Source organism: Quercus suber, unplaced genomic scaffold (genome assembly GCF_002906115.3).
Source record: "Quercus suber isolate HL8 unplaced genomic scaffold, Cork oak 2.0 scaffold_103, whole genome shotgun sequence".
NCBI classification, from domain to species: domain Eukaryota; kingdom Viridiplantae; phylum Streptophyta; class Magnoliopsida; order Fagales; family Fagaceae; genus Quercus; species Quercus suber.
This window is the reverse complement of record NW_027069568.1, coordinates 1082452-1095244: the sequence shown is the minus strand read 5'-3', so window position 1 is coordinate 1095244 and position 12793 is coordinate 1082452. Positions and strand designations below refer to the sequence as shown.

The window sequence follows — 12793 nt, the reverse complement described above, 5'->3', positions numbered from 1 at the left end:
CAAACACAAGACAAACACAAAACATAGACAAACACAAAACACAGAGAGGGTCAGAGGGTATTGAGATTTCTATTTTCATTTTTCAAAACCTAAAACACAACACACTATTTCTATTTTCAAAACCTAAAACACAAAACACAAAACACACTAACACAAAACATTTTCAAAACCTAAAACACAAAACACACTAACACAAAACAGGGTATCGACATTTCTTTTTCTTTTTTCAAAAGTCAAAACCTAAAACACCAAACAGGCAAACACAGACAAACCCAAAACACAAACAAACACAAAACAGAGACCGGCGTGGGGAGGCGGCGTGTGAAGGACGGCGTGAGAGTGAAAGTGTGAGGGCGACGGCAGAGGGAGAATGAAAGTGTGGGGAAGACAGAGACTCACCGTGGGAGATGAAAGGCCGAGATCAAGCCGGCGTGGGAGATGAAAGGCCGAGATCAAGCCGGCGTGGGAGGGCGGCGAGGGGAGGCGACGGCAGTGGGAGAGAGTGGAAAGTGTGAGAACTGAGAAGTAGGGAGTGGACTGTGGAGGCGGTGATGTCTGAACTTTTGAGTCTTTGAGAGAGTGAAAGTGAAGTGTGAGAGTGATGAGTGAAAGTGTGGGCCGGGTAAGGTATGAAGGGTAGGGTTTCCACATTTTGCTTTTATAGTTCAATTAGTTTTACATTAATTAGTTTAATTAGATAAAATCAGGAGTATTTAGTTAGTTTAATTATTGGTGATTAAAATTTAATAGGTTTTAAAATGCTGGCCGGATCCGGATCATTGAATTTTGAAATTTTGAATTGATGACAGCCCACTGCAACTTTAGTTTTCTTAGTTACTTGGTAACTTAGTTTGATAACTTAGTTTACTTACTAACTGAATTAGTTTGAAATGAAGTGATGGATTGGACTTTAAAGCTGCCAAAGTATCTGCCAAAGCATCTGTCCAGCTGCAAATATTTTTTGAAAATGGCCAAGCCCAGGCGCGTATCCGGTAGGGAGGGGGGAAGTTAAATATTTATAAAATATTTTATATTTAATATAATAATATAATATAATAATATATAATAATATTTCGGTTCGGTTCGGTCGGTTCGGTGTCTTACAATTTGACACCGAAAACCGAACCAAAATTTTCGGTTTTTGATGTAATAAAACCGAAACCGAACCGAAATTTTTGCATCGGATCGGTCGGTTTGAAACGGTTTTTTCGGTTCTTTGGTTTTTTGCACACCCCTAATTTTAATTATATTAGTGTGGTTGAAATCAATATATATATATATATATATATATATATATATCTCAATAATAACTAATTGTTGACCGCTTCTCATTGTGCCTTGTGATTATATATAAATTTATGCCATGTCTGCCATTTAAAACATAGAACAATGTATCTTTTCATTTGGTGCTTATACAAATCATTTCAGTACAAAATTTTGCTATAGTTGGTGTTCAGTTGCGTTGTTCCAGTGAGTAGTTATAATTTTACCCTTTCCCTAATAAATTTCACCCGAAAAATTCCTGCATACACTAAACTAGAGAGGCATCATTCTGCCTCTTGGATAGCAGTTACAAACACATTTTCACATAGGATCCCACAAAAGAACTAAAACATAAAAATTTCAAAACAACACTTCTCTCCCTCTCACTCTCTTTGAAATTATTTTTCTGTCCACAACTTTGAAACATTTCTTTGGTCATCCTAGGCCAATTTACTCCAACCCACAAATCTCTAGAACTTCCATTACTAAATGGCTTAACTAATTGAAGAGAACACAAGAGAATGGTAACAAAGAGCAATACTACAAGAGAAGGATCAGTGTAGGAAAGAGCACTACTACAAGAGAGGGATAACAAAGGATCTGATTGTGGGGAAAAGAAAAAGAAGAATAAAGAGACACTAGCCTCATCACACGCGCTTCGCGTGTGTAATGAGGCTTTCTTCTTTTTTAGTGGTAGTAGCAAAAAAAAAAAAACTATGTTTTTTTATTTTATATAATAATTTTTATTTTGAGAATCTAATTTATTAGTGGATAAATTAATTTGAAAATTAATAGGAGAGTGACCCTAATTTTTAGGCATTATTTTAGTGGAAGTTATATATATAATTTTTATTTTGAGAATCTAATTTATAAGTGAATAAATTAATTTGAAAATCAACAGAAGAGTGACCCTAATTTTTAGGCATTGTTTTAGTGGAAGTTAGGGTTGTATATTTACTTGATTGTCCTTTAGTTTTGTCTCTACTTAAATATAGGGATGTAGGGGTATTTTAGAACAAAAAAAATTCGGTCCAAACAGATGCAGCCCCTTAAATAGTAGTATAGAAGAAGAGATAGTTACAGAATATACGGTGAGAAAGAGATGGAATTTCATAACGGTACCTTGACGTCGTCCCGCCCTTCTTCTTCTTCTTTCTTTTTTTCTTCCTTTTCATGTTGCTTTGCCCAAATGCCTCTCTAACCTTTGTTTTGTTTAGTTGTATAGGAGAAAATAGGTTTAATGTTTGTGTAGTTTAGGTTTCCTTTTTTAACTTTTTTAGTGTGATGTTTTGTTAAACGTGCCCATACCTGACACACCATGTGAATTTATTCTAGTTCAATTATTTGCACATTAGAGCATTCGCAACAAATATTGTAAAAATTTTAGCATTTAGCATCTAAAAAATCAATTTTATAACATTTAACACATCACTTTACAATACGATCTACATCAAAACTTCTTCTGTTTTTTTTTACCACTTCATTTAAATATTCTTTCTTTATTATTTTTCATTCTTCCTCTCTCCCTCTGTCTCTCTCTCTGCCCAATGGATCTAGAACCTTCTCCCTCTCTCTAATCTTCTACTCTTAAACCCACACTCCATGGTTGACCACCAAACTTCATCTCTGAACATCAATGCCACCACTCCATGATGGTTTGACCCTAAGTCTCACCCTCTCCATAGTCTCAGCTAAAACCCTTCTCATCCCTTCGAGCCCTCCCTCTTAAACTAAGATCTCCTTCTAAACCTCCATGGTCGGAGCTTTTCAAGCTCATCACCTCCAACCACGCACCATTGCCGAAACCCAGCCAAAATGAAATCACAACCACCACCACGGCCAAAACCCAGCCAAAATCAAATCACACAAAGACCCAGAAGCCCACCAAATCACAAATCAAATCACCCCAACCAAAATCAAAGCACAAAACCCAAAAAACAACCAAAATCACAAAATCAAAACAACCCACCCTCAGTGAAAAGTGACAAACAGAGACCCATGAATCACGAACCACGAATCACAAATCCATGTTAGAAATCACAAGCCCAAACTTAGAAAAAGCATATTTTAAGAAATTTCTCACCCAAAATCAAATCACAAAACCCACCTAAACCCACCACACCTGTCAAAACCTAGCCACACTCGCTGAACCATCGCAACCCAACCACCTTGATCAATAGCAAAGACCCACGAACCACAAACTCAACCTCATCTTTTTCACCGGTTTCGCTGAACCACTATCCACAATGGGTGTTAGAGTCAAATTATTGCTCAGTGAGAAAGAGGGAGACGAAGAGAGACTAGAGTCAGTGAGAAGTAGAGAGAAAGAGTGAGTGACAGTGAGAAAGAGGACAGAGTGAGTCTGAGTCTGACGAGATAGAGAATTAAAAATATTATAAAATTATAAAATCTTGCTACAATGCGCTCTCAAAAATGAGAGTGCACTGTAGCAAAATGTCAAATTTTTTAGCATATGGCATCTTTGATGGAGTGGGTTTTTGTAGTTATAAATGCTAAAAATAGCATTTTAGCGCTTATAGTTCCCTTGATAAGAACACTCTTACCAGTGTTAATAGCATCTGTCAAGTGTCCAATATGGAAATGGGTGCTTTTAGCCTTTTAGTTTATAATATAATAATTATTATAATAATTATAATTGTACATCAATTTTTGTTGATAATATTCAACTATTATAAATTTTAAATTTGTTAACAATTTGTTTAGGTTTTTCCTAATAAACATGTCAATGCATAAATAAATATTTATATCTATTTATTTATATATAAAATTAGCAGTAACTTCAAAACAATTCAAAAGTATTAATAAAATGTCTTTCTATTCAATATTGACTCTCTTGAGATAGTAGCGTGGGTAGGGGTATACTTTTGCAAAAGTGAAAAATGATGCTTTTTGGAAGGTGCTTGATTTACAAACACCATTCCATATTTATTTACATAGGTACCTTTTCATTCAATAGGCACATTTTTTGTCAATAAGCACATTTTTATTCAATAGACACCTTTTGGTATACCTAATATGAAAAATTATGACCTGTCAATAAGCACCTTTTAGTATAGGTATTATAATATGTATTATATATGATAGGCCAAAAACGTATTGACCCCTTGTGATTAAATTAATTTATTAATTAGCCAAGTTATTAATTAATCAAATTAACATGCAAAGCATGTGGTAGCACAAACAAATCACCAATAACTAAAGTATGCAACGGAAAATAAATTGACACGGTGATTTGTTTATGAATGGGGAAAACCTACGTGGCCAAAACCCCACTGGGTGATTTTAAGGTCACCACTTTCGAAATTCCACTATTATCACAACAAGCGATTACAAGTAAAGGAATCCTAGTACCTTATACCAACCTACAGTTGAACCCTTACCCCAATACTCAATTGGACTTGTTCTGTAGTGACAATTTCTCCTTTTGATGCACAGCTCCCAAGTACGTGACTAACCAATTGCGTGAATCCCAATACGCGACTTCAATCGCCAACTAGAGAAGATTGTTGGCCGCAAAGTTCTTCCGTTCATCCATATGATGAAAATCAAGAAGATGCTTGATTACAAAACCCTATGATGCACATACAAAGCAACTTCTTCAAGAATGATGAACTAGGGCAGAACTTCGTCTCTAGTCATAATTTGCTTGGACAAACTTTGCTCATTACTTGTGCAACTTGTGAACTCTTTGATGGCCCTTAAAATAATCATTTTATATGTCTAGGGTTAGGAGAAAAGAAGGCCCAAAGACACATTCACGAATCTCAAGAAAATCATATCAGAATTCTGAAATTCTTAAACCTCGACAAATGGAAGCTGTTGAGCAGGTGTTGAGCACACAGGCTGAAACAGCTTTCTTAAACTCGATAGATGTAGCTGTCGAGTTTTAATGAATTTGTACTATTTAGCTTGTTTCTTGGATAGACTTGAATTGCTTTAACACTTGATCTTGAAACCTTGTTTCTTGAAGTATTAAAAACACCTAGATCTACCCAATTACAAGTAAAGTGCATTTTGTCAAAGGATTAGCCAATTACAGAAAAGAATGACATATGTTCTTGACAAGTGAAACACATATGTCCTAACAATCTCGCCCTTTGGCAATTCGTGACAAAATCACAACAAACAAATGAACATATGAGAGATGTCATAAATCACTCAACTCATATTCACTTGTTGAATACAATAAAATCTATCCTAACACAAACTCTTGAAAAATTTTGCATGAAGAGAGTTTGTGGCAAGTAGACTTTGACAACCTGTATTTTTGAAACACTGTAAACAAAACTCATCAAGGCATCTTAGTGTGAAACAGAAATAATAAATTGCATACAAGTAATAAGAAGCATGTGTATGAAGAGAGAAAAGAAATAACACATGTAAGGGTAGGTGAGAGAAAAAAACATACATCCACATATAGAGAGAATAAGTGCAATGTATGTCAACAATGGTCACAAGACCCAACGTACAAGAACAATGTATCTATAACAGAAAGAAAAGAAAAGATACAAATAATCCTCACTACATCCCTCATATAAACACTCCCCCTAACCAAATATCCTATACTAACTCTCCCCCTAAGAATGACTACTCTCATATAACCTAAAACTACTCCCCCTTTTTGTCACGAGTGACAAAGGGTAGAGTTTCAAGTAGACATCTCATCAGTAGAGCTAGCATCTTCATCATCATCATCAGAAGCATCATCGTCATCACCACCATTATCTTTAGCCTTAGAATTAGAAGCCACTAGAGGAGGTGAAGTAGAAACCTCAAAAGCAAAACCACCCATGGTTGCCTACCGCCATGCAATACGGCCAACACAAACGTTTACCTGATACAACTCAATAATGAGTGCATCAAGTGAGTATCCATGCGCTGTAGCTGCGCCATGATGTCTCCGAGAGTCACATTGCCTATAGAAAAGGAGGGAGCGGATATGGATGGAGCAGATTGAGATGGAGCTAAACGGGAGGGAAGAGCTACTGAATCCGATTGTCGTGACCTAAATTGTGCCTCGCTACGTTTAACGGTAGCGGCATTTATGGAACACATAAAAGAAAAATGGTTAGACACTGGAAAAGGGACGAAAAAATGGCGTAAAATCCTCGTGATAGCGGAAGGAAAGATGAGCTTATCACAGGATGCCGAATCCAAATGAACATCTATAATGGAAAGAATAAAATAACAAGGGAAGTCTACGGTAAGATGCTCAAGGAGGGATAAAAAAAACCGAGCACGAGGCTCTGTGATTGAGTTATAATGAGAGAGAGGGTGGAGAATGAAGGTCATCACCATGTTTATGAATCTAGGACCTTTAGCAAAGGGCTTACATGGTGTAAACTAACGCTCACCCCAATCACAAGAGTGCTCGTAGAAAGCAAACATGAGCTCATTCTTGGACATAGTCCTCAGATACTCACAACTAGGATAGTCAGGAAACTCTACCCTAGAAACTCGAAGCACATCCACAACAAGTTGTGGTGTGACAGGAAAGTGCATACCTGGAACGTGAGTGAAGAAGTGAGGTACTGAACAATCAATTCCATGCATATTGGAGTAAAACTCCTATATAAGCACGAAAGGACAGGTGACTAGGACGTCACACAATTACCTCCATCCCCAACTGTGAATAACATCGGGAAGGTCGGTGTTGGCGAAGTCTACCAGAACGACTTGGCGTTCAGAATGAATGCCTCGTTGAGAGAAGTTCTTCTAGAAGGCCTTACCAGTATCCTTATCATAGAATCGAAGATGAGAGGGAGTAGGATCAGACAAAGATGATGCCCCGAAACAAAGAGGGTTCCGAGACGGAGCAAATTTATGCTTAGGGGCCATAGACACGACTAACGTAAGTAGAAAGAAAGTGAGAGAAAGAGACAATTAGAAAAGCTCCAAGACAATTCAAATATAACAAGTATATTGAAANCCATCGTGTTAATAATCCTATACAAGCTTCTAACAGGGACTACTAATGCAGAGAGTTTTGGGTGACAACAATGGTAGCTTTTGCTGAAAATTCCATCACTTGTAAGAGAGTACGACTGTTACTTCATTGAGCAGTACAGGCTCATTTTGAATGTGCTTATGTAGATGACTGCTTTGCTAGCTCTTTTTCCTGTTGTTTCTTCAGATAGCTTTGAGCGGTTGAATTCACAATCTTGACAAAAAAGTTCATGAGCATGAGCCAGACAACAGTATTCCATAGTGTGGCAACTGAGAAATCCCACTTCTTCACCTGGGAAGGTTTAGAAGAAAATTAGTAATGCGATGCTCTACAGTGCAGACCATGCCAAAATTAAGATAAATAACTCGTTCACATGATGTAATACCTTGACATTTGAGGTAGCAGGAGCAGATGCTATTAGATACTTATCTCTCATTGCATTGAGCTTGGCAATAACGTTAGGCAAGACAGAAGCAAAACCAGGTATAAAGCTCAGTATCCATATCAACTCATTTTCAATCCAGTTAAGGAGTTGATTATTGCAAACTGAGATGATGAAAATTGTCTGCAGCGGGCAAAAAAGAAATCAAACAAAGAGCCAATAGGAATCCAAAACAAATTACGGCTTATGAGATTAACCCCTCTAGCTGGCTTTGTAGAGACTGCTAAAGTTTTGTACTCATCATTTTCCCCTGTTGCAGTCCATTCACATAAATCGATTTTTTTTCCCCAATTTTAAATGGTAGTCTGTCTGACTATATAATGTTATAATTGATATGAAAAACATACTTGGTGAGGAAGAAATAAACAAATTACAAACTAGAACAACTAAGAATGATATCTGAAGAAAGTGAGAATTCTTGAACCTGTATGTGAGTTTTAATAATTGCCTTTCCAATCAATGTTGCAAGAAAAAATTCCCAAAATGGAATCCCAAATTGTCCACACATAATGCCAGCAAGGTCAAATAGAGGATTTGGAATCTGAAAAATACTTGAGTTAATTGACAACTTACATGATAGAAAACAATAATTTTGCTTTCAAAGAATGAACATCACACAAAAATTACCGGAGAACCGGAATTCTCAGAATCAGACATGAGAACCAACAAAAATAAGCAAATAGCAAACGTGATATTATAAAATAACAAGCAAATACAGTTTCCAAGGAAATTTGGAAGAAAGTCAAATTCATATACAAAATTTCAGAAATTATCAGCATGGACACATACAGTACAGATTCTGGCTTTAGAGATATCAAGGGGTTTACATATTTAGATTCACAAGGGATCTTCAAATGTGTGTGTGTGTGTGTGTGTGTGTGTGTATTCTTTTCATGATTCTTTAAGGGATCTTCACTAAGAGAGAAAGAGGTAATTCAATTCCCAAGTCATTTAGAATTAGGTTTCCAAAGTCAATTAGAATTAGGGTTTAGTTTTAGTAGTTATAACTTATAAGTATGCTATGCACTGGAGAAGATTACAGTTTCATTGTTTAATAAAACTTCTCTTGGAATTTTTCCTTCCAATTGTCTAGTGCTGACTCCAACCAACCCTAGGTGCTGACTCCATGAGGTTTTGTTCTCTCTTACTTGGTGCAGATTCCAAACTAGCCTAGGTGCTAACTTCTAGGTTATCTATCCTCTATTTCTATGTTCTTTAATTCTATTGATGCATCGTTTTGGTTTTATCCTGCATCGCTAATAAAGTGATCAAGAGAAACAATCAATAACTTTTGCTCAAGTGGAGTGTCAGAGAACATGTATACAAATACAGTGTCAAAAAGATTCAAACAAGCCTATTTTATTAAAGAGTAATCAAGTGATAAAATCAGAGTAGGTCCAAACTAACCGAAGCAAGCACTAAAATTGTAAAGAAATTCAAGTGTTGGGAATGTGATAAAAGCCAGTGCTTGATTTGATTTAGGCGAGTAGCAATGAATCCTTTTCCTTCAGATGAGGGGGCATCCAATTTGCTTGACTCACTCGCTGCATCCAATTGTTTACCAGACTCGCTTGCTGTGTAAAGTGGCAGATGAGTATAGGAGCAGAATGAAATCATTAATCAGAAGAATAAAGTAAGACTATCAATGCCAATCCTTAACAAAATAAAGGGTGGAAACATGCCAAATCAAAGTAACATGAAAGCATCTAATTCAGGTAAAAGATCTATAACTGGCATTCACTAATACCTACTACTTGAAAATCAGCAAGGATCCATAAAAGGTCCAGCTGAACATTGATCATGCATATTCAAGCTCTCACCAAATTAATTTCTTTAAAATATAATAATTTCCAATTGAGATGCATAAATATCCAGATAAAACATGTGCCATTTGAGCTAGAGCTCATAGGCTCTAGAGGAAACATGTATTACAAACTACAAAGCAGCAAACATCAGAACTTTATATAGGATGCTTCAAAGAGTTGCTGATAATGTAAAATAATTACATGACAGAAACACACAATTACCTCTTTTTGCAATTGGTAGTGACAACCATATGGATTATCTAATATAAAATACATATTCATAAGCTATCACCCTCCATATGGGGTATATTTCCAACTCTAACCATATGTCATCAATTAGAGTTGGCAACAAGCAAGCTTAAATTAAACTTCATAGCATGGAATAAGATCATCCATATTGTACATTACATAGACCCTAGTAAACATGTTGAGTTTGCCCCTACCGTCAAATGCATTAAACTTCCAGATGTTATGAACCAGCATAAAGCATACTTGTTGAAGTAAGTCAGTTTCTTCACCCAAATTTTGGGACTAAATGAATTGCATCCATATTGTATATTTGTTCATTTCTCCATAATGGGACAAATGCAAGTTGTTGACAATGTTCAATTCCTTATCATATACCTTGGGCAAATGATTTATGTCCTAAATGAAAACTTCAGTCATCTCAAAAAATTTAACATCACAAAAGAAACATTTTAACAAAGGATCATGGAAAATATATGTGGTGAGCACTTTTTTCTCAGGTTTCAGTTCATTATCAATATTTGAATCATTTGAGCTACAACTCACTTCCTGAAATGAGGTCCTACCCACAAAAACTAAAACTAGTCCCGGAAGTATTACTTAAATAGGAAATATAAAAGAAAAACTATAGTCCTCATACCTGCCCTTGAGATGAAGTATGGAGGAAGCTCTCCAATAGCAGTCCCAACACCCCAAAGAATAGCCTCAATCTGAACCTGAGGCAATATGCTGCTAAGCGGAACCCGCAAACCATCTAATAACTGGAACAATGGGGGCCCAAATTCAGAGCAATCCTTATCAAGCCATGATGGACCTCTTTCCAACTGAATTGTATCATACGGAGCACTTTTTAAATCCACTCGGCCACACTGCATTGCTTTTATCGTGAAAAAAGCAATGTGGGGGCCTAGATAAAGGACAAAAGTATGCAAACCAGATCCTGAAGAAAAACAAGTGGAATAAAGGTTGATTTTACAATACCAGTGCTGATATAGTACACAAACTATGCTGGTTTGGTTGAACATTCAAAATAGAGATGTTTGAATAAACAAAAGTGCTTTTTATCAGAATATACTATCTACATGCTTCAAACAAATATAAAAGAGAAACTTATTATTTTCCTAGCCCAAAACATTATAGCCATATCAAACCAAAAAAAAAAAAATCAGTTATTTACATGAGCACAAAAAAACTGATCCAGCCACTAAAATGAATTATCTATATGCACAAAAAAATTACTTACCAAGACCAATTGAAGATGCAACTCCAAGAGCCACCCACCATAGTCCAAACCGGAAATATCTCGAAATCTCCTCAACATGCTGCAGAAACATTGCACGAACACCATTTTATCCAAGAGTCAAAATAATAAGAGAAATGTCAGAAATCAAATAAAAACTCAAAAATTCACAATCAAAGGCTAAAATAAAATTGGCACAGACTTATCATCCTAATAGTAGGAAAGTAAAGAGCTTTACACTTATAACAGTTTGTCCACAACCTCATGAACAACCATAGCATTAATGAAAATGGCACAAGGAAATTGATTTCCAATAAAAAGTTATGATTATTTTTTAGAGAATGACATCGTACAAATTTAATACAACTTAGTTTTCAGCTTTTTGAAAATTTGGTGGATAATTGTACCTAGAAGAAAGTAAGGTTTTAAGAGGTTGTACTTTGAAAAATTGCAGTTTCAAACTGCTGAAATAAACAAATTCATTATATGCACAGAACTCTAGGGTGTTAACGAGTCATTCGAACTAATTACACATGCACGATGGAGTTGGGAAGTCAACATTTGCATCACAATATGGAACAGTCCAGCTTTTTTCTTTGAACTCTTTAATTTATTTGCTTATGTACAACTTTATAAAAGCCTCACTTTTTCTATGTTCAATTGTGATTTTGCCCACTTTCAGCAAATAAGCAAAGAGCTAATTCAAATGCACACGACTGACAGAAATATGAGTAGTAAAAATTCTGAACTACATTTACAGAGATTCTGCAGTCCATACATAACATTAACTTGCTACTGAAAATTGAAGCCACAATGAGAATTCACAAAGCAAAATACCTTCTCATGAGGGCCATCAATTGCTACAACAAGAATTCCAATAGCAATTGCCACGGTGCTTAAAAGCATTAGCCATCCTCCTTTTGCCAACAAATACGATATCGAGCTCTTAATATATTGAATAACAGCCAATACAAAGAACTTCAAAGTTCTGAAAGGTTGCGTTGTTATCGTCAAATTCTCAGATTCCTGTTGATGCCTCTTGTGGAGTTCTGCAAAAAGCAGCAATTCTATCCGTTAATAGGTTTCAACAGGACCCTCAAACCCCAGAAACAGGTAATCATTCTACTCATTTATTATTACCATTGAAGCAAAAGCATTATAAACACCGCTACTCATCTCACAGGAAAAAATTTAAAAAAAAATCATACTAACTTTGCAAAAGCAGTTCTGGAACAAGAACAACAACAAAAAGCATTATTCAACCGCATAATTACAATTTTACACACTTCAAATTTGGATAAGCAAGTGCAAAGTAATTATTTGGATTTTCATAGATTTGAAACTTATGGTGTCTGCTCCATGATAATTGCTAATTACCATAAGCTCAAGACGCTACAGGGTTTCTTTTTTGTGTAAGGGGGATTTTCAATCCCACGTTCCTTATCTGACAGCAAAAGACTTTCCTCAATTGAGCTAACCAGAACCCATGAACACAAAGTAATTATACAACATTTAGATTGCCAAGATTGAAACTTTAGTTCAGAAAACAGCCTCTATGAAACAATTCCTTCTATAAAGACTTCATCAAACAGTTCCTAACACAACCCAATTACATGTTCCACACTTGGAAAACCCATTGAAACGTGGATTAGGAAGCAATTACAGAACCCAAAAAAAATTCACAAAAGGGTTTATAAATTCTGAAACATTTCAAGTAAGCAAACGATATTAGTCCAATTTCACACTTTTTGATTCAACAATCAGCTCAAACTTCTGGGTTTGTTCAAACTTAAATTTAAAATTAAATAAATACAAAAAAAAAAAAAAAA

At 35.7% G+C, this 12793-nt stretch overlaps 1 protein-coding gene across 1 annotated transcript in view; it reads right to left on the bottom strand.

The window, feature by feature from the left end:
• Positions 1 to 7291: 7291 nt before the first annotated feature.
• Positions 7292 to 12793, bottom strand: part of LOC112037414 (vacuole membrane protein KMS1) — a gene marked incomplete in the record, with an annotated part of 6002 nt that continues 500 nt past the window's right edge. Inside the window, 7 exon segments of the mRNA XM_065775026.1 lie at positions 7292 to 7522; positions 7617 to 7796; positions 8098 to 8214; positions 9081 to 9247; positions 10365 to 10664; positions 10968 to 11046; positions 11802 to 12013. Coding sequence (XP_065631098.1) covers positions 7370 to 7522; positions 7617 to 7796; positions 8098 to 8214; positions 9081 to 9247; positions 10365 to 10664; positions 10968 to 11046; positions 11802 to 12013 — 1208 coding nt within the window.